General features: G+C 44.3%; 1 protein-coding gene across 25 annotated transcripts in view; it reads left to right on the top strand.

Annotated features, from left to right (window-relative positions):
- DTNB (dystrobrevin beta) overlaps nucleotides 1-22,337 on the top strand; it is a 140,621-nt gene that overhangs the window by 98,243 nt on the left and 20,041 nt on the right. For 15 of the 25 annotated variants that reach the window (XR_005858621.2, XR_005858622.2, XR_005858620.2 and 12 more), the window contains one exon: nucleotides 1,364-1,460. Coding sequence is in view for 21 of the 25 variants with exons in the window: in XM_046939422.1 (XP_046795378.1) it covers nucleotides 1,364-1,460 (97 nt within the window). In the remaining 4 variants the exon portion in view is untranslated. Of the gene's footprint in view, nucleotides 1-1,363; nucleotides 1,461-6,476; nucleotides 6,498-21,004; nucleotides 21,035-22,337 lie in introns of those variants that run through there. The other 10 variants (XM_040698057.2, XM_015285233.4, XM_040698051.2 and 7 more) reach the window with 2 other exon arrangements.

Raw genomic sequence — 22,337 nt, 5'->3', positions numbered from 1 at the left:
TTACATTATTTGTGGAGTCACAGAATGGCTTGAGTTGGAAGGGACCTTTAAGGGCCCTCTGGACCCACTCTCCTGCAGTGAACAGGGACACCCACAGCTCCATCAGGTGCTCCTATTCCAGGTGACAATACATGTACCATCATGGAGGAGTTGGGCTCAACAACCTTTATGGGGCCCCTCCAGCTTGGGATATTCTGTGGTTCTATGATCTCCTTATTGCCTTATTTTTGTGATAGGTGTGGGCATTTAGTAACCACATTCTTCAAAATATTTTCTTAAGAAATACCTAAAATAGCAAATACTTCATAGTGTTCTGTACTTTTAAGAACCAGTATAGAAAGAATTCTAAAATGTGATCATCTGAACAGTTTTCTGGCTGGGTGAGTGCTTGCTTTATGTCACATTCGCAGCCACCATAGCAAAAGCTTGCTGCACCCATTGGATTGATGCAGTCTGATTTCCAGCATTTCCAGAATGCTGTATCCATTGCGCATCGTGGAAGAACACAGATACCATCCAAAAATTCAGTCTGCAGTATGTGGTGCCTTTAGCTCTGGAGTGAGACATTATTGTATTCACAAAAATAACCGTGAGTGAATGGATAAGCCTTCCCCATCTGTTTTTCCTTACCGTTATTTATTAATACCTATGGCTGTGATTTGTGGGGTCCGGCATTTCTTAAATCCTATCAGAGAATGAACTTCTGACACATGTTGACAGTTTGTCTTTGAATTTCCCTTTATATTAGCCACCATTTTTTTACGTATAAAACAGAACCATATGGCCACGTTTCCTTACACTCCCCCAGATAGGCATCTGCAGAAGTGCAGTGGTTTTTTGATGCCAAGGAGAGGGAAAAAGACACTTATTGCCTCCTATTCTTGTCCATGGGTTTTGGGCTCGAAGACTGCGCGTCACATTGCTGGGCAGAAATAGCTCTGCCAATACTCCTTCCGGAGAGGTGATAGATCCAAACATCTGCAGCCTTTTCTGCTCTTCTCTGCTCTCTTCCTTTCTTTCTTTCCTCCCGTAGCTCATTCTGAAGGCTCTGCAGGATGCCTGGCTCTGATGTGCGGAGTGTTCTGAAAAGGAAGCTGGCTTTTTTCTCAAAATACAGCCCTCTGAAAAGAAAAAAATATAAATAAAAGGGCTTCCTACTACCAAGATGTTAACTGTGGATTTTTAGATTGTAAGTGGAAAGATTGTTATGGGTAGGATTTGGGGCCGTTGTACAGCATTTTGCTGTATTTTTATGAACTGAAAGCAGGAGGGAGTGACAAAAAAAGAGGTTATATCTGTGAATTTCCTGAATTTATAAATACTCAGAGTTTCTTTTCTGAATTCTTTCCCGTCACCTGAACAGGCAGAGAAAGGATGAGCTGGAACAGAGGATGTCTGCACTTCAAGAAAGCAGAAGAGAACTGATGGTGCAGCTCGAAGGGCTGATGAAGCTACTCAAAGTAAGGCACTGGGGGTCAAAATGCAGTGCATCCTCTCCACAGTCTGGGGTTCACTGTTCTGACACTCCTGCATTGCTGGTCTTACCCTTTTAAATACTTTATAGGGAATGGAAGGAATTTGCAAACAGTCGTTTCGTTGTGGGCTCTGCACATGGGTGCAGATGATATTTCAGATTCAGATGCTGCTTTTGGGGCTAAAATGCCAAGAACATTGGAAGGTTTTGGAGAACTGTTAGATTTGGTAACAATCTGTATGGTGTTCTGGGTAACATTTCCATTCTTCTGAGCATAATTGGAAAATACGTTGTATACAGAGTACAGCTTGTCATGGCAAAGCATGGCAGTGTGTTTCACAAAGCAGTAGTGCACCAACCCAGTGTTGGTTGGATCTCTCTGTTTCATCACTCGGTGGTGTTCTGATCTGTAGCATGCATTATTCTTTGGATTTCTGATTATTCTTTTCAGAGTTGAGCTCACAGTTGATCACCAGACTCTGAAATATTGTTGTGCACTTCTTCTTTCCATTCTTTAAACTGGACAGGGGTCCCATTCTATAAAGCGAATGGGACAACATTGTCCTCACTCAAAGTGTTTTTGATCGAAGACATGCAATATGCAATGGGAGAAATGGGAGAGGGATGAGGAAGAGCTTCCCCAGGAGGATGCTGGGGCAGTGGAGGGGTATCCTGAGGGTCTGTGCCATCTCCATCCTTCTGAGACCCAACTGGACAGAGCCCTGAGCAACCTGCCCTGGCATGAAGTTGACCCTGTCCTGGGAGGAGGTTGGACTGGCGGCCTCCTGAAGTCCCCTCCAACCTGAGTTATCCCGAGAGCCTGTGACTATTTTGTCATTGCTTGGTTTTACATGTTGCATTACGGTTGGACTTGATGATCTTAGAGGTCTTTTCCAACCTTAATAATTCTGTGATTCCATGTGGCTCTCCCTCCATTAAATGAAGGAGTTCTTAGCGTCCCTGGCTTTTCCCTTTGCAGATACTCATCTCATCGATGGCACTTTTCAATCTTTTCTCCAAAATCCGTAGTTGGCCTGTTCATATTGCACTTGATGTGCTTTGCTTGTTGTGTATGGTGCTAACTGGTTAATGGGATGTCACCAGTAAGCTCTCTCATAGTGAAATACGTTACATCTGTGCAGCTCCTGTAGAAGCCAAACTTGTAATACAACCAAATAACAAAATCCGACTTATTTGGCAAGATCTGTTTTCTGTGAAGCCATAAAGCTTCATATATTGCTTATGACTCAAGCCCTACATCAGCACTTCAGTGAATTAATGACAGGGCAAGATGTTTACACTTCATGAGTTGTCTTATCTTCCTTTTTGAATATCAGTAGTACAGCACATCCCAATCCTTGGTATTCTGGGGTCTGTTAAGAATTACCTTGGCTGGACCAGATAACCCCTCATGTAATTACTGCCCTGTTGATCTAAAAATTCTAGCAGATCCTCTGTAACACCTTTTCTCAATACTGGTGGAAAGCATTTATCTGACTCCAAGGGGAAGTTCATCCTCCCATTACTCACAGAGAAGAAACAGTAATTCCTGTTCCTATATTAAGAATTTTACCATCTTTGCTATCAAGAAGCAATGCACACCACCTCAAAGTGTTGTGTTGTTTCTGGTATGTGTTCATTTCAAAGTCTCCTTTTTGGTGGTTTTAGCCCTGTCAGACATGAATTTTTAGTTCAAGTTTTATCTTCTCTTGTCATTCGCTGCACTTAAAAGTTTTCATTTATAATTTAGATCAGCTGTTAAGCTTTTATGTTTTTTCCATTTTCTTATACAGTATTTTCTGCATTTTTAATGCCTTCAGTTCACCATTTAGAGTTGGATTGATCTTAACTTTGGTTATCTGAATGTCCGGTATCCCAGCTCCCTCTGTAAATGGGAAGGGAAGGGAGGTTCATCTGTTATTTTCATTAAATACAGAGGAGACAAGGTGATTAACTGATATTGGGCATCTTTCTTTTCGCTGGGTGCTGTTAGTTACGATGAAGATGAGAAGTCTTCTCTCTACCATGATGATTTATCCAGTGTTGTTTGTAGCAGAATTCCTTTACCCCTTTTCTGAATTTCTTTTATCTCTACAATTTTGTTCGTTCTCACTTATGACCTCTATACACTGAAAATTGACTCAGTGTAATGCTCAGAATGGGCTAGCTGTTAACCCACCCCCCTGTGCCCACTGCCCACGTTCCTCAGTGCCACATCTCCACGTTCCTTGAACACCTCCTGGGATGGTGACCCCACAACCTCCCTGGGCAGCTGTGCCACTGCAACACTGCTCTTTTGGAGAAGAAATGTTTCCTAATGTCCAACCTGAAAGCCATCTTCCCACACTGCTACAGCCTGCTGTTCAGATTGTTCTTCACACAGAGCTCCACATCTTTCCTTGTTCTTCTGCCTACATGTGCTGCAGACAGTGACTTGGCATCATCATCAGCGCTTGGTTCCGCCATGGTGGGCATGTACTGGAATTTGTCCTGGAGGAGAGGCTCTGGTTGCACTCAGCTCTTCTCTAAGTGCTGGCAGTGGTATTTTGCTGCACTGTCCAATGCCTCTTGAAGCACACTGTGAGTTCCTTAGGGCAAGGTTGTGTTCCTCAAATTGACACTCATCACCAGATGACCACCAAGCTCCATCCAGATGTCAGCCAGCACTAGTTTCATAGAATCATAGAGTATCCAAGTTGGGTATTAGGAAAATCTTATTATCCAAAGGAGTGTTCAGGCATTGGAACAGGCTGCCAAGGGAGGTGTTCAAGAAAAAGGTGGATGTGGCACTGAGGGACATGGTCAGTGAGCGTGGTGGGAATGGGTTGGGATTGGACTTGGTGATCTTGGAGGTCTTTTCTAACCTCAATGATTTGGTGAGTTTATGATACTATGATTCTGTCCCAAATTGGAAGGGACCTATAAGGATCATCGAGTCCAACTCTTCAGCAGCCTCCCTGCCTCTCATCTGCCCGCAGTGCCTTCAGCTGCCCTGTTGAAATCATTTTTCTCTTCTTTTCCTCATCCAGGCTGTTAGCCTATCTGTCCATTTTTATCCTGAAGTCTCACGTAATCACCTAGTGCCATTAGCCTGCACTCCTCTAATAAGCAGTCAGCGGTGCTGACTGTCTGCCTTCTTGCAGGGATTTTGCCTTAAGCTAGGAGGATGTTCAGCAGACAGATCCCATTTCACTTTTTTCTATTTCCTCAGTAGTAATTTCCTCACTGGCTGATTTGATGATTTATCTCACAAGCGCTTGGTTCTTCTTGCAAAGCACTGCGTGTCTTGAGGAGTTTTCTTGGTTTGTTATTTTTTTTTTCACATCTGTAGTTAATGCTAAAGCCTCATTTTTCAAACTAACAACTTTTTTAAGATCTTTTCCCTGACCTGGCTCCCCATCTGGTCCTGTGAGTCCTTGCAGTGGGAATAGGAACAACTGAAAAGGTGGGAGTGAGGGAAAGGCACCGGCAGCTGGTGGGGTTCATGGTTCATGGGCACCAAGTTGTGCTGCATCAGTACCTAAATGTGCACCTGAACCCCAAAGCTAGGGAGAAAAAACAAAAGTATCCACTCAGAATTGAGGAATTATGTGATTATGTGTTACCATACATCTCTGCAGCGCCCTCAGGGACACATCACTATCTTTTGGGGTAGTGGTTGATGAGAACAACCCAATCTAAATTTGAGGTCAGGCTCTGGGTGGTCCTCCTCAGACAGGACATAAATGAGAGGAGGTAGATGAAGGGATCCCAGCTTTTAAGGTCAGAAGCAACTTCTATTCCATTAATTTTAATTCCATGAACTTCAATTCCATGAACTACTTTCTGGGGAGATGCACTGGGGAGTAGTCCTGCTGCTCTCTGCACTTTGTGCAAAGACACCACTGGGGAGAATGCATGCTGCTACCCTCCAAAAAAGCTGGAACTGCTAATTCTGCGCAAAAATAAAACCACACTGCCAACCTTTCCTTCTAATGCACACTGCTGCTCCCCACCACAGCTGCTGCCTTCCTCTGTGGAAGCGAACTTGTGTAACAGACACAGTATGCCCACTGTTATGGAGCCTGTTGTTATAAAGGCATGGACAAAATCTGTGAGAGCATTTGCCTTAGAAAGTAACTCTCGACTATGTGATATTTCAGTGATTGCTATGATTTTGCACTGTGACACGAGAAATGCTTGTTTAGTTGACGTTGGAGTGTGATCCCACTGGCCCAGAAGGATCATAGTATGCATTGCTCTGATTCAAAGAGGATAAATTCGTCCATATTCCACCATTTTTGGTCTTTCCAGTTAGCATGGTCTGTACTGATCAAAGTTGAATTGTAGCAGTGATATTATTCTCTCCATCTTTGTACCTACTCCACGTCTTTGATTCTTGTGTCTCCCAGTTTCTCTTCTCCCATTGTAGGTACGATTTAGTTCAAAAACTCAAAGAGCCCACCTCTCATAAATTTGCCCTTTTGAAACCCAATCTGCAGAGCTCACTACAGGCCCAGTGCTCACTCCATGATCAAAGAGGTGATATTTTGCCTCTCAGGTTATGACACTTTCAGTCTTTGTGTTGGCAGGGAACCAAAAGCAGTGCACTGATCGCACGCCTCAGGTGGTGTGACAGACTTTTCAGTCTGAAAGCAAGATTGTCTTGAAGACATCTGGAGAGTCATTCCTGAGTCTGGGACAGGAAGAGGGTCCAGTAGAGGTTCTGCTTCAAAGACCACAGTGATATCCATTCCATGTTTTCAATGTTCCCAAACGCTGATGGCCATTTTAGACAAGAGTCATCTTTTAAAATGGGACAAATTACACCTTTATGTTCCCACCACAGCTGTTAACCCAACTTCATTGTTTCTGTTTGTGACCACAGATGTTCCTACAGTTTGCCACGTTCCCTTCCTTCATTGGATCTGTTGTATATTATGTGTATGTGTGTTTCCTTGTAACATGGTAATTAATCTATCCTGTTTCTCTCTTCACCTTTATCTTTTGCCAACCATTATAGGAAGAAGAGCAAAAACAGGCAGTAAGTTGACTTCAGTTTGTAGGTGATCTCTTTTCTTCTTTCTGCATGAAAATACAAATTTCTGTTCACTGGCTTGTATGCAAATAAGCCATGGGAATGAAGGGGTCTTCCTCACGGGTGAGTTTGAAAGCAGCCCCCGTGATTATTCAGCAGAGCATGTTTTGTACATATCCATAAAGCTCTTCCTCTATCCCTTTCAAATTAAGTTGATTGCAGTGAGCACGCAAGCGGTAGCCGTGTTGTTCAGTTTTTATAGAATTGTGCATGACCATCCAGGGTTGAAAATTTGGATTCTCAGCTGGCTTTGTAATGTGTTTTCTTGGCAACTCCTTGGAGTGTTTTCCTTGCTAAGAAAGCTTTCTTGTCTCTTCAGGTATCCTTAATTTGCCTCTTTGCCACATACAAGCCCATGCATGAAAACTAATTAATGACTTAATATTCTAGGCATGGATCCATATCACTCAATCATGATACAGTCTCCTTGAATTAGTCCCAGTGTGCTCATTGTGCACAGGATGAGCAAACCAAAAAGAGGCAAGAACGCGTTCGCTTTGTTACTGATTTTCATTTCTGCTGCCCACCTATTAAAATCTGAGGACTGTGTTGATTTCGGAATCCACTCCAGAGGGAGCCCTTTTGCTTTTCTCAGAAACAGCCAGATGTTCAGCGTCTCCCTCCAACAGAACAAATTTCCAGCATTTTTGAGCATGTTCTTCCTTGTACACAGAGCACTAATGGCGATCAATCCCGTGTTTCCAATTGTTGGGATTTCTTTTACATCTTATCAGATGCACAACTTGGAAATTCTTGTGACTTCTTTTTTTTTTGTAGTTAAATCTATATTTCTGGGTAACTCTGATTGCTGAAAACGCTTCAGTGCTACGTGTGCTGAAATTTGCTTTTGGTAATTTTGGGGTGGCCTTTTATTAAAATTCTACCATCAACTTAAAAATAAGATTGAGGTAAGTGTGCATCTCCTGTTGGAGCCTGGTTCATCTTTAGGTGATGCTTCCAGTAAAGATTTATCCCTAGGTTTGCTAAGGCACCTTGCAGAAATCCCTTGGCTTAGGGAAGGGGACAGATTGCAGCACGTGGCACCAATCTTAGGGAATTGTCTGGAGAAAGGAAAGAGCCAACATGCCTCAGTCCCTGTCCTCCTACTTCATACTGTATCGTATGTCATTTTCTTACCCACCATCTTTGCTAGGAATAATGCTCCATGTGGAAGTGCTGCATGTTATTAGCTTGTTTTTCCTCCGCTGTAATGTTCATCCTGATTATGAATATAGAAGAAGGATAAATAGGAGATCAAGTGAATAACTTGCCCAATTTTACTTCCCCTCAATTCCTGGAGCAGCGTGTTAGTAAGAGGATAAGAGAGCCAAAACTGAGTACTAAAATAATGTCAGTACATTGTTAGGCTGCCAGTCCCGTTCTGTTGGAATCGATGACGAATGAGCCAAAAAGGATTTGAAACTCAGGAAAGCAGATTTTGGCCAGCCAAAGGGCACACTGCTAATCGGTAGGAGTGGAAAATTTACATCCTTATGTTTATGTAGGCTGAAATAGACCAAAATTGTTCTCCTAACTAGAAAAGTGCAGCTGGCCCTTTCACTGGATAGAATCATAGAATCTTTCAGGTTGGAAAAGACCTCTGACATCACCAAGTCCAACCCCAGCCCATCCCACCATGTCCCTCAGGGCCACATCTCTGTGGTTCTGGAACACCTCCAGGGATGGTGACTCCCATTCACCGACTTCTTCACAGGAATACCGTGGGAGACAGAGACAAAGGCTGTACTAAAATCTAGGCAGATTGTATCCGCAGCCTTTCCCTCATCCTCTGGGTGGTATGGCACTGAGAAAGATTGGGAATTGTTTGAGTTGGAAGGGACCTTTAGAGGCCATCTAGTCCAACTCCCTGCAGTGAGCAGGGACACCTACAGCTGGATCAGGTGCTCAGAGCTCTGCCTAGCCCCACCTTGGCTGTCTCCAGGGATAGGACGCTGAACAGTTTGATCAGGCCCCTCTAATGGCACTCCAACCATCTGGTGTATCAGCTGCTCTCACAGTTTTGCACTCATTGGGGGCGAGTGCTTTCCTTTCATCTAAATCATTACTAGAGATCCTAAATAGTTCTGTCCCCAGTGTCAACCCTTGAGGCACGCCACCAGTGAGTGTCCTCCAGCTGGACTTGTGTCACCACTAGCAGCTCTACACATCACACTGTGAATTGGTGTCAGCACTGTTCAACAATGGAACATCTCCAGTTTGAAGTCCAGAAGGATTCATTGAACCATACCCCAGCTTCCAGATGTCTTCAGGACTTCATGTCATGTATATTCTCCAGTAGCAGATGTACCTGAACTGTCTGTGACAGTTTGCCTTAAAGCCAACTGAAGAATTTTAAAAATATTATCAGGCATCTCACTGCCCTTTACAACCTCTGCCAGTTTTAGTGGTTATAGAGTTGCATCTTCCCTCTGTGTAAGAATATCTTGAAAAGGGTCCCAGTCTAACATGTGCTCAGCCAGCCCTTCCCCTGCCCATCACGCGTGGAAGAAAAGCCTGGTCTGGTTGGTACTTCACAAAGGGCTACAGTCTAGTCCAGAAACAGCTGAACCACAGATGGGGAGAAATGTGAAGCACTGTCTGGGACTCCTGGAAGAGAAGGCCTCAGCGATCTGAAGGGATGATCCTCTCACCCCCTGATGAGATGGATTGATTACGTGGTGACGACATCCATTTACATGAAGGATTAAGGTAAGTAAGAGACAAATCAATGGAGCAGTCTCTGGTTCAGGACTGGCCGCACATCAAAAGCAGCAGCAGCAGCATCCGCTTCAGGAATTTCTGGTTTCCCTTCTCTGCTAGAGCAGCAAATCTCATCCCGTCTTCTCAGTATTGCGAACAACAATTACAGGGATGAGTAAAAGAGGATCAGTTTTCCTGGATGTATTCAAGCAAGTTTCATGACCAGCAAAAAGAGACTTCCTGAAGAAAATGCCATCTTGTTCATTCTAAAGACAACGCAGAATCATGGAATCATTCAGGTTGGAGGACACCTCTCAGGTCACCAAGTCCAACCCATCCCCACCATGCCCACGAACCATGTCCTTAAGGGCCATTTCTCCACGTTTCTTGAACACCTGCAGAGATAGTGACTCCACCACCTCCCCAAACAACATATGCATTCTAAGGGCTGAACGTGCCCAGGTTAGCGTGGACAGGCTGGATATTAGGAACAATTCCTTCTTCAAAAGAGTGGTCAGGCACTGGAACAGGCTGCATAGGGTGGTGGTGGGCTCACTCGCTGGAGGTATTCAAGAAATGTGGAAATATGGCATTGAGGGACTCTTTCAAATGAGTTGGTCCAGTCCTGGTCACATCCTGAAGGAAAAAATACCGTATAGAGAGATTATTTCAGTAACGGAGTATTAAGCCACATAACCCATCACACTATTCTCTCCCACTGCTAAGATTGTTGTGTTCTAGCTAATAAAGTTCTTTTCCAGCATAGATCCTAATTTACAACAGGACCATGTTCATGTCGCAGCTGGTGAGAGACTTAAATAATCTGCTAAATATTAAAACCTTTGTTTTATTGTCAAACGAACAGCCATTGGAGCTGTACTGTTCGATATTCAGAGGAACGTTAAAGGAATTCACGGAGATGTACATCACATGTATCATGTCTCTGGCATGTAGTACAATACATACAACAAATCCAGAAGACCGTCAAGAGAACTGATCTGGTGCCAAACAGGCACAGAAACAGCCTCACAGCAGAGGAGCTCACATGGGAGTGTTTAAAGACTGGAATGGAAATCTTTTCCTTTCAGAAGATGGTGGGAACCATACAGCGTTGCAGATCAGATGAGGCTGATGAATGTCGAGGTTGTGTTACCAAATGGAAAAAGTGGGCACACTGTCACCGAGCCACGCTCATGAGGTCATGAACATCGTGGGAGGGTTGTTCCTCAGCCCCACAGATGGGCTCTTGGAAGCCCCAGTTTGCCTGCAGAAAGCTGGGAAAGGGAAATTCCTAACCTTGAAGAGCTCTGGAGAAGCCTCATTGTGCTGATATCTGGATCTGAGACTGCTTTGTATGTTTTGGCATCCTCCAAAGTGGGCACAGTGGGGGTGGGTGATGGTTGGACTTGATGATCTTAGAGGTCTTCTCCAACCTTAATGATTCTATGACTCTATTTAGGGACACAGTCAGTGGGCATGGTGGTGATGGGTTGGCTATTGGACTAAAAGACCTTAGTGGTCTTTTCCAACCTTCATGACTCTATGAAATTTAGCAGAGCACATCTGGTTGCCTACCACACTAGCAGCTCTGCCTGCCCAGTTAAGCTGAAAAGAATTGCAGCAGTTCCTGAGTCTCACAGGCTAAGTCTGTGTGCATGGAAAAGTTCTGTGATGCTGAAGCCAGCTGGCACGGGAACACCTTGGTCTGCAGGACCTGGTGGCTGCATGCAGCACTGGGGATGGTCCCCGCAGCGTGCTTGGGAGTGCTGGGGAATGTGATGGCTGAAATGTGTCAAAGCTGTGCCAAGGAGCGTTCTCACACTTCACTGCTGTAAATTACCTTGTTGCAGTGCCAGAAGCACTCCTGGGCATGATTCAATTCACTCTTATAGACAGATTTAGCTTCAGAGTAAGCTTTGAGTTTGTGCTTCCATGCCACAAGCCATGTTTATGGGCCTCCTAAAGGATGTCAAGCCCAGAAAGACTCCAGAAGAGCCACTTAAATGTTGAGCATTTAATGCTGTATTGGGAGTGAGGTCTTTCCCAGTCTTAATAATTCTATGAGTAGACATGATGATGATGAGTTGATTATTGGGCTTGATGATCTTGGAGGTCTTTTCCAACCTTAATGATTCGATGATTCTATGAAGTATTGGAATAGGTTACCTCAAGAGGTGGGGGATGTCCCTGAGAACACCCAAGGTCAGGCTGGATGGGGCTCTGAGCATCTGGTGGAGCTGTGGGCATCCCTGTTCATTGCCAGGGGGTTGGACAAGATGACCTTTAAAGGTCCCTTCCAACTCAAACAATTCTGCGACTACAGGGTGCTGTCAGATGTGCGAGACAAACTAAGACAGCGGACAGTACTTGGATATTTTTTTGGTTATTTCTGACTCGTAGTAAATAGATACTTTCAAAAATAGCAGTTGAGAAAATCGTCACGGGGATGTGCAATTTTTCCTGTGCTCCTGCTGCCCCATTAGGAGGGAACAGCCATAGCGTAGAACCATTTATGCACAGCACTCACTCCATTCATGTCTTCCCTGAATCGCATTCCTCTGTACTTAATCACATCTTGGACTGCACAGCCAGGAACAGGCAGGAGTTTGTTCGGTTTAATGTTTTCCAAGCTGAGAAAGACACGTATGCCAAGTCTGAACTTTTCGCCGCTACCATTTCTAACAAAGCTTCGCACAAAAGCATTGTGGCTGCACTTGCTTTTGACTTCGGGGAAAAAATATGCTTATTCATTCTAATGCACTTCAGGAACAGCTGAAGGGTTTTCTATTTTCTAAACAGATCCTCTGTCGAGAGGCTGCCCAGCGTGAGCATTTTCAGTTTTGCTCTGCTCAAGGTTTCTGTTTGTCTGCTTACTTGCTTTTTTAGAATCACGGAATCGTTTTGAGTTGGAAGGGACCTTCAGAGGTCGTCAAGTCCAACTGCAATGAGCAGGGACGTCCACAGCTTGATCAGGGTGATCAGAAATATGCATTATTTGCAAAAAGAGGTTTAGAATTGGAACAGCCTTGTGCACAGAGCAGTTCCTTTGGGTGTACCGTGGGTGGACAAGGAGAGCCAACTCTTGCTCACGTGTGGCCAGAGGGGCTCCAGGAGACCCAGGAACTTGTTCCTGCACTCAGGGCACTGCTCCCTCCTTCCTAGGGCTTTCTATTTTGCTAAGCAAGCAAAGGGAGAGGCCATACTGCCTTACTGGGCTGATGCAGTTGGATAAAGCAGAGCCTTGGTTGGAGGGTTCGGCTGCACAATGAGCTGACTTCGACAGCAAAGCCAGCTTGAGACACTCCTTTTCCCGTGCCAACATTCCCTGCTCCAGCAGTTATGTTCTTGCAGTTTCTGAGGGGCCGTGCTCCAAATGGGAGCACTGACATCGTTCTAATTAAAGACAGTCTTCCTAGAAAAAGAGATGAAACGGGAAATTCTTGCACCTACACCTTCGTTGGCCTCGCGTCAGATCTTCAACAAGTACAGATCTGGGCTGAAAGAGGCTGGGAGAGGCTCTGCAGCAGATCAGAGAGGTTGCTAAGATGATACGCAGAGTCCCCGCAGAGTCAGCAATGATGTGGAAGTGTGCATTCAGTGCTTAGGCTCATTCTGCAGGAATGTTTCATAGGTCATCATGAAGCATCTCATATGCAAAGTCAGACTGGTTTTTTTTAGAGACATACTCTCCCTCTAATGAGTGATTCCATCCTGTGCTGCTTGTTCATGAGGATTCATTGTGGTGCATCAGTGGGATTTTTCATTTCGCATGCATGTCTCCACCAAAGCATTTGTTGCCACAATTTGGGGTGGTTATTCATGAGCTTCTCGAGGTTGTGTTTTTGTTGTGGAGCGATCATTGAGATGACTGCAGAGATACACTGCGAGGATTTGCATTTGTTTGGCAAGATTGAGTTTCACGCGCTGCTTGTTTTGTCCGTAGGAAATATGATGCTGATGATGGGTTTGGCAAGACTGAAAGTCGGAAGGCAGAATTCAGGAATAATTTATCTTCCCATAGTTTATTCAAGCATAGATTGCAACTGGTTAAATGATATCTGTGTAGAGTCCAGGATGTGAAATGCCTCTGTGCTCCCCAGCTGAATTTCACAGCTATGCTGATGGTTCTACAACAAATCTTGATTGATGTTATAGTCAAAGACTTGATCTAGTTTGTAGATAAGCTTATTTATCTACAAACTACTTACGTTTGTAGATATGCAGACAGTGCCTGCATACCGCCTCAGTGTGTGCATTGGGTTGGCACCCAAAACAACAACCAATACCACATGTTGTGGATATACCTATCTGTAGAATTCTGATCTTAACCAAAAGGAGAGTTAGAACAGATGACCTTTAAGAGTCCCTTCCAACTCAAGTGATTCCATGAAAATACACAACTATACGTCTTCGTGTCTTTCTGGATCAACATGAGTGCACCCATTTCAGAGACAGGGAAAACTGATCCTTCTTTAGACACTCAAGGCTACCCAACAAGCTGTTGATGAAATTCAAATAAGAAGGGTTGCTTGCATCTTGTCTGTCACTTGTATAAGGAATTGGTTCTTGTACGCAGGCATGAAAAGCATGGGAGAAGCCCATAGAGCAGCTGCACAGGCTGTAGCTTGGTGCTTAAGAACTGCACCTTGCAGGAGTTATGTCCACAGAGCTGAACTCTGGACACTTAGTGGAGGGAAAGGTGTATGGTGGTGTTAATCTCCTGTAATTCAATTGCAGAGAAATTAATATTAAATATGTTTCTGTGCGTGCATTTGCTATGCTTTCCCTTCTATCATTATGCAAGCACAGGAGGGTAATCAAAGCCACATGAAGGACATCTGGATCCAGCACTGGTTTATGTGGCACCTGGCCCTTATTAATAGTAATGAGGAAATAGCAGTTTGGGATTTCTTGACCTCACATGAAATTCATTTCGCCGGGCAAAGGTTGCTAGCAGATGGCAGCAATTGGGGCTCATTTCATCATCTGTTACACAGACTTTATGGCTTCGTTTTGCCCCTTTCCTTTGTAAGGAGCTACCCCTTTTTCTACCTCCTCTCTTTTTAAGAGTTGTCTTTTTTCAAAGGGAGTCCCGAAACATCTTGTTAAAGCATGTCATATGCAGCACGAGCGTTTAGGTACGGACTGATACAACAAAATAATCCCTCCGAGCATAAATCACTCTTTTGCTCACTGTGTTGTAAACTTCCATCTTTTTGAAGTTGGTATTTTCTTCTGGGTGATTGGCCCTTCTCCAATTTGTTCTCTATTTCCCCAGCCTACAAATACACTTTTGCACTCTGTCTCTGAGCAAATTAAAGAGAGATGAGGAGACACAGCCGCATCATCGTCGGCATAAAGCGCCATCTCAAACCAGCATTGGTGTCACCAAAGTCTCATTTAATGATGCACCCCAATGAGTTGTGTGCAAGTGAGCAGCTTTTGAAGAGCACAGAGCATCCAGAGGAAGGGTTTTTGCCTTCAGTGCTCGGCGTCTGCCTCCCTGTTGTCACCTTTATCGGGTGACCCTTATTTTCCTTTATTTTTTTTAGTAGTTGGAGCTGATTCAAAGCATGCTAAAAGATAAACCTCAAAATTACAGGTGTAGTGCTGTTTGGTATTAGGGAAACACTATGAATTCAAGACCTCGGAAATGATGAGGTTTGATATTTACTTGCTCAGATGTGATGTTGGCCATTAGAGTGATGGCTTCTGTGCTGCGACAACACATATTTACAGCACCCCTATCAAAAAAATCACAATGCATCAATATAGTCAATGTACACCATGCTGCAGAAATGAAACACCGGGCCTGGAATCAATTTGTCCATAGTGCTCGATCAAAATAGCCTTACCTTGGAGCCCGATGGTAGGAATTATCCATTCCAGCTGCACACTTTGCCTTTCATGATGCATTCAAACTGAAACCTTTTGGAGGTTTTATTTATCAAAGCGAAGTGAAAGTGGTTCCAACTACTAACATTGTTGTGTAACTCAAATTGGTTCTGGGGAGAAATGCTTGTTTTGTATTTGTGATTTAGTCACTCCTGCAAATACCTCTCCAATTCTGCAAGCCCAAAGCAGATGTGCTCAAACCCGCAATAAATTAAAGTAGCAGAGAAGGAGAAAATCTCAGTATTTTGACTGATGCAGCTTAAGAAAAATATGGTGCTCCAGAACTCTGACAGTTCAACTCTGTGTTTCTGACAGCATTAGTGAGTTCATCAGATTAAATAAACTGCAGAATTCTAGATCCACATAGCGTTGGTTGGGTTGCGCCAGTGCTACTGGCACACGTACAGACAGGACTGGGGAACAGCTCTCTCCTGATGATAGAAGAGCGTGGAGTTCTCTGATACAATCATTTCTCTTAAAGATTTCTGTATTTTTTCCCCCATTAATGATCAGCCTCAGGGCTCCATATGGCCTCTTTGAGATGGATGTCAATGGTCGGGTTCAGTCTAGCCCAAATTACAGATATCGCAGGATCCCAGAACTGTAGGACTTGGACTTCAGAAATGATCCAGTCCAACCCCCTGCTAAAGCAGTTTCCCTACAGTAGGTTATATCCCTGCACGCATTCCTTCTCCTCAGTGTGGAAGACCTAAAGCCTCTGATTTCCATATCTGTGATACCACAGACAATCCTATGACCCAATAGAAGACTCTTCACTGTGAATGTCCAATCCCAAGACTTACTGTTGTCATCAAGAATGGCAGCAGACCACACATCCCTGGTGGTGTAAGGAGGCTCCTTATGGTATCATCATCTCCCTTCAGCAGGGGAGTGGCCTCTGGCAAAGGCTGAAGAACCACAGAATCAAAAAATCACAGGAGTTGGAAGGAACCTCAAGAGATCATTGAGTCCAACCCCCCTGCTAAAGCAGGTACCCTACAGTAGGTCGCACAGGTAGGCATCCAGATGGGTCTTTAATATGTTCATAGAAGGAAACTCCACAACTTCTCTGGGCAGCCTGTTCCAGTGCTCTGTCACCCTTACAGTAAAGGAACCAAGAGGAGCTCTGAGCACCACTGTGTCCAACCTCCCTACTTGGGAAGCCACTGCCAAAGTGATAGGTTTACAGCAAGGTTTACAGTACAATTACTGGGTGTATTTGTGATAAGAAATCAGGCCTGATTGTCCAGAAAGCTTTGACTTTGGCATCCTCCAAGGTAGGCTTGATGGGGATGGGTTGACCGTTGGACTAGATGGTCTAAGAGGTCTTTTCCAATGTTAATGATTCTGTGATTCTATGAATGTCCTTTCTAGCTCTGTACTACTTCATACCTTAAAGTTTTGGGTGCTCTATTGCTAGGGCCCTTGGTCATCACCAGTGCAACCACTGGACTAAAATCTGGCCTTGACTTCTTTGATCCGCATGTAGGCCATCATCTACAAAGCTCTCACCAAGGGCACCCTCAGATGCAGATAATGTCATTACTCACGTGGGGTGAGGCTATTTGTTTGAAAGTGCTTGCAGAATCCTTGGACTACCACCAGCTTTGTAGACGACTCATCTGCATTCATTATTGGTTTTTTTTAAGAGCCAAGCATGTTAAAAAAAGTTGACAAATCCTTGAATATTTTGTAGGTTGCACACTTCAGAGTAGTGAAAGTTGCTAAGTTACCCGTTGCTACTTAACTCTGAAAATTGATAAAAGTGTGGCTTCAGAGAGTGTGAAAATGACTAGTGAAGGGCAGGACTCAAGACTTGCATTTTCTGCAAAAGCACAGATAGATTTATCCAGAGAAACTCAGCTCTCATCATAGCACAGCAGTGTTTCTCAGACCCAATATAACTATTCGTTCCTATTTCTGAAATGGGTTTTAAAAGTGTACATTGTTCACTCACTGCAGGAATTTATATACATAATGTTCCATCAACAGCCTTGTGACCAGGCTGTGCATGATGTGCCATTCCCCAAGCATCCACAGAATTGTTCTGCATTTCATTTGGGTGGATCTGAGAGACGGGCAAGCTGGTGCTCCAGATGTGGCCTCCGCAGGGAAGAGCAGAATGGAGGAGAACCTCCCTCGCCCCACTGGCCACGCTCTGTGCGATGCACCCCAGGGTCCCATTGGCCTTCTTGGCCATTAGGGACACATTGCTGGCTCATGGTCAACTGTTGGTCAACTGTTGGCCAACCGTTGGTCAACCAGAAAACCATTGGCTTTCCTGGCTATAAAGGTGCACTGCTGGCTTATGGCCAACCATTTGTCAACCATTGATCAACTGTTGGTCAACCGTTGGTCAACCTTAGATAAACCAGAACATCCAAGTTCAGCTGGTAGAGCTGGTGCTTGTGTTTTCCTGCAGCTTGTGCTCCTAAGGTTACCTCCTATTTTAAGCCCTTTCTGGAGCCTCTGTTCCTTTGCTGCTGCTGCCCATTCCTGGGAGCACCAGAGGAGCACGTGAGTCATTGCTCACCACTGGTGCCCTCTGGAAGTCCCTAGCCCCTGGTGTCAGTGGCTGCACTGCCATCACACAGCAGCTCCACCACTGCTATGGTAGAAAGTTTCGTGCAACACCCCAAAAAGGTGAGATTTGAGCTGGGATCTTACTTAGAACAGCATGCCAGAGGGCTCACATTTAGTCATTGCACGTCTCAACTTTTCAAGCGCAAGTAGGCAGCAACCTTCCTCGTTCAGCTGCTGGAACATCTCTACAGTTTGTCAGCCCTGCTGGTTCCAGGCTGAATGCCGATCCCTCTCGTGAATAATGCATTATTTTTCCACATTCCAGGCTGCTCTTTGCTTTTGCACTGCAGGCTGCATACTGCACTGGCTCAAATGTGCTCTGTGCCTCTGTCCCAAAGCCAGTACTGGAATACATATGGGAGAGCCTAGGGTCTGTGTTTCTGAGCTAACCGTGCCTGTTCCAACCCCTTGCATGGCACAGCACTGGGTTCTGGCAGCAGGTCAGGCTGGCAACACCTGTGTTGGCTGCTGTCACCAGTGCAGCTTCCCGAGCACAGTCGCTGGTATCCTTGAGGACCTCATAAAATACTTGGAGAGCATTCCAGGAAATTATGGAAGCCATGAAGAATTTAAGTATTTTCCCGAGTTTTCTGTCCTCGCTCACATTTGGTCTTCATTGGCTTTCCCCCTTTTTTTTTGCCAACAAATTCAAACCTCGAGCCACATTTTTATGGTCCTGGAGAAGCCCTGAGTGCTCGGTTGCTTTTACACTTCTCTCCAACATGACGGTCGCACGTTTAAACAACAGAGGAGCGACCTTGTAAATCCACCCGGGGTTTTCTCCTTTTTCAGAGTGTCATTAATTAATGATTAATTCTCACATCCAGTGAGTAACTGTTTCCATCACCACCCTGACATCACTCTCCCCTTGGGACTGCTCTATTCTTTTCTCTCTCCACATGCGTCAGCCCAATCTCCGGGGCTCAGGATTGCTCTTCTCTTCCTTCACCTGGTTGCCACCATGGATTTGGCATCAGAAGTGGTCAGATAAAGTATGATCCACATCGTGATGCAAATTCAGGTGTTTGTTGAGTCTGCAGGATTTCTGGCTTGAGAACTGCCAGGTTGAGATTGCCTGGAGAGGTGATGAGTGCCCCATCTCAGGAGACACCAAAGATCACACTGGACAGGGCTCTGAGCACCTGATGGGCATCCCTGTTCAGTGCAGGGAGTTGGACCAGATGGCCTTTAAAGGTCCCTTCCAACTCAAACCATTCTATGATTCTATGATTCTAACTCTCTCTGGTTGGATTCCCGCAAACTCTATTGAATAACACAAGTGTTTCAAGCACAGAGAAATCAGATTTTTCAGTAATAGCATGGTGCTGCAAGAAACAGTTTTCTCTGTTAATGTATTTCAGTCATTTACCTATTCCTTGAAGCAGGTGCTTTTTCCTCAGAGCAGCCTATTTGAAAAGACTGAAACATTTGAATTGCTGAGGAATGCTACTGTTCCCCTACGTCTGTTGTTTATACACTCTAAGGTTGTGTTGTCTAAATGTAGAAAATTATTTTTGTTTAAAAATAAAAAGTCTCCAAGACTTGGAAGTTCACCTCTCAGTGAATACTTTTGTGTTTGGAATACATTTGCATAGCAAAAGATTCTCAGCTATTAGGAAATGTTGCACGTATGAATGTCATGGTGCCAATACATTGATGTTTGACACCTGCTTCTAAGGATGAGCTGATAGACTATTTCCTGGATAAAATTTGGTAGTTTGTTTAGCCAGAAATGTCTCTAAAGTTGGACTTCATGTTCTTGAGGTCTTTTCCAATCTTGATTCTATGGTTCTATGATAAAACACAATGATATGAAGCGTCCATTGATGTCCATCGTGGGTTATCCCCACGGTACATCACACTCCATGAAAAACACATTGTCTCCATTCCAGGATAAATGTACATGCCTTCAGATTCCAGCTGGCTTTGATTTTCCCTCTCCTGACTAGATTAAACACCTCTGGTGTTCTGTATTTTTCATCTGGGAAATACACGCGCCCAAAGTGAGCTCTTAATTACCTTTAGGATACGCTGGGAAGGGGAATGCATCCCAGCTTGCTGCCATCAGTGATCTTTACAAATCTTGCAATAATGCCTCTGTTTGGCTTTTCTCTTCACAGCACCTTCTCCTTCTCACTCTTTGTTGTACAGAATTATTTTGCTCAAATATTTCACTACTATCACCATTGACACCCACTTATTGACTCCAAGGCTAACTGCTCTTAACTACTCAGTCATTCTGCTCTTCCCTGTTAGTACTATTGAGGAAAATGCTAATACATCACTTGGAGCTTCCCTCTCACTTCAGGATTTATTAAAATGGATATCAGCAGGCCTAAAACCTCTTCAAGCAGCTCTTTGGGGACTCTTGGGTTCAAGTCATCCAACCTGCTGCCTTTAAGATAAGTATCTTCAGAGAGCAATGTGCTGAATAGCAAAAACGCTGTACAGAATCAAGTTATAAAACCTGGTCCCACAACAAGCACCAACCTTCCCAGCATCAGTCATTTTGTCTTGGTGCGCTACGATGAAGCATGGTTTGTTTGTAGAAGAGAATTATCATTTTTAACCCTTCTAGGCACAGTGTTCCTTACGGAACCCTCACAGAGCCATCTCCAATTCAAATCTAACAAAACCATGCAACTTCACTTCTGTGCCTGGCAAGCAGTTGCTTAAAGAACATCTCATTCTGAGCCCTTATTTGCTGTGATACTTGATTGCGTTATCACTCTTTGTATCAGTTATCTCACTGATCCTTTGTAGTCAGGATCCTGGAGTTCTGTATTCTGCAGGAAAAATACATAAGGAGAAGCACTACTATCCACACACATCTTTTCTTCTTTATGCTCTTCACTTTTCCTAAGTGGGAAAAAGTTGGATTTATGATTCCAAGCACATAACATAGAGCCATGGAATCATTAAGACCGCAAAAGACATCCAAGATCACCAAGTCCAACCATCAACCCATTCCCACCACGACCACTCATAGACTCATTCAGGTTGGACAAGACCTCCACGATCACAAAGTCCAACCATCAAGATTTCTGCAATCAAAGCGCCGGTGCAACCAGTTTTTATTATTAACCATCATTTCTTTTTCTTTTGCTTCTTCTTTGGACCCCTACTTTGGGATACGTACCCAAAGAACTTTTGGTGTCTTTCTGTTTGGGTTTTCACAGCACCACTGTCCTTAGTTGGTCTCCGTGATCCTTATGAGTGCCTTCCATCTCAGGATATTCTGTGATTAGGTAGCAATATTATTTTCTCTTTTTCAGAATTGGAAAACATAACGTGTGTGTCCCCTGCCTCTTTTCTCCTTTATGCCATGAATTCCTCTTTCTGACAGAGGAGGAAGCAGCATTGTGATTTATGGCAAGTATGTACCTGGTACCCAGCTCCAGTTCCCATCTGCATTCCCGGGGCTTCTCCATGCCACTGCTGTTCTGAGCCACTCCTGATCTGCAGTGTTCTGATCTTCCTCAGTATTAATGATTCATCCTAACCTTTATGTCACCAGGAAGTTCCATTAGAGCGTGGTTATTTTTGTGCGCATAATTAGAATATTAAATAGACGAATCCTTGAGGATTCATCTATTGCATATCACTTGCATCCTCCAGCCTGCAGATCGTCTTTCAGCAGAACCCTTTCTCTTCTCTCTCTTTCATGGCAACAGATAACCACAAATCATGGCTCTGCCTTGCTGGCTGACCCGTGCTGACAACTGTTACAGAGAGCAAAACCAAACACCACGTTTATCTCCTGTAACCTGTTATTGTGCAATGCCTCGGGCAGATTCCTTGATCCTGAGTATCACGTAACGACTCTGTGCTCCGAGCTGGGAGATTCCGGGTGTCTGTCTCACGGTCACAAATGGACTGGTCATTTTTTCAGCATCTCATGTGCTTTCTTCCAGTATTTTTGTTGTATTTCGGCAGTGGTTATCACATCAGGCTGACCAGCATGACGTTGTTCTTTGGATGCATTAAGCTGGTGCTTCGAGATGTGTATCTTGTTGGAAGTTGCAGGCTTTGGAAGCTTTTTCCCTGCTCGTGCAGGATTACAAAGGTACTTCTTTGTTGTCAACGTCTGTCAAGTATTTAGGCAGAGCTGTGGTTTGTGTACAACTTTCTTGTAAGACACATGCCCTTGCCTGCTTAGAAGCTCATGTGCAAACTTGTTTATATGCTGTATTTTTAGCTTCATATTCTTGCTACCAAGAATTTAATCAGTGACTTTAAAAGCTGGATGTATTCAGAGCCCCATTAGTTCTGGTACTTATCCCCTAAGCTCCTTAATTGGGTGGCATCCATCATCGTAGCCCATATTTCCTGGCCAACAGCTACCAGCACGTCTCTTCTCTTAAGCCATAGGCTGCCTGTGTGGAGGGAGAAATGGATCTCCACAAGCAAAATGTCAGGGGATGAGTTTTGTGTTTTAATGTGCTTTCTCAGAGTCATAGAACCATTTGAGTTGGAGGGGACCTTTAAAGGTCACCCAGTCCGACTCCCCTGCAATGAACAGGGGCACCTACAATGTGTCGGTTGTTGTAGCCTCTAGATTTGTTTCCTGACACACAGCATAGAATCATAGAATCATTAAGATTGGAA

Source organism: Gallus gallus, chromosome 3 (genome assembly GCF_016699485.2).
Source record: "Gallus gallus isolate bGalGal1 chromosome 3, bGalGal1.mat.broiler.GRCg7b, whole genome shotgun sequence".
Taxonomy (NCBI): Eukaryota; Metazoa; Chordata; class Aves; order Galliformes; family Phasianidae; genus Gallus; species Gallus gallus.
The sequence above is the reverse complement of the archived record's forward strand: the minus strand, read 5'-3'. Positions and strand labels throughout refer to the sequence as shown.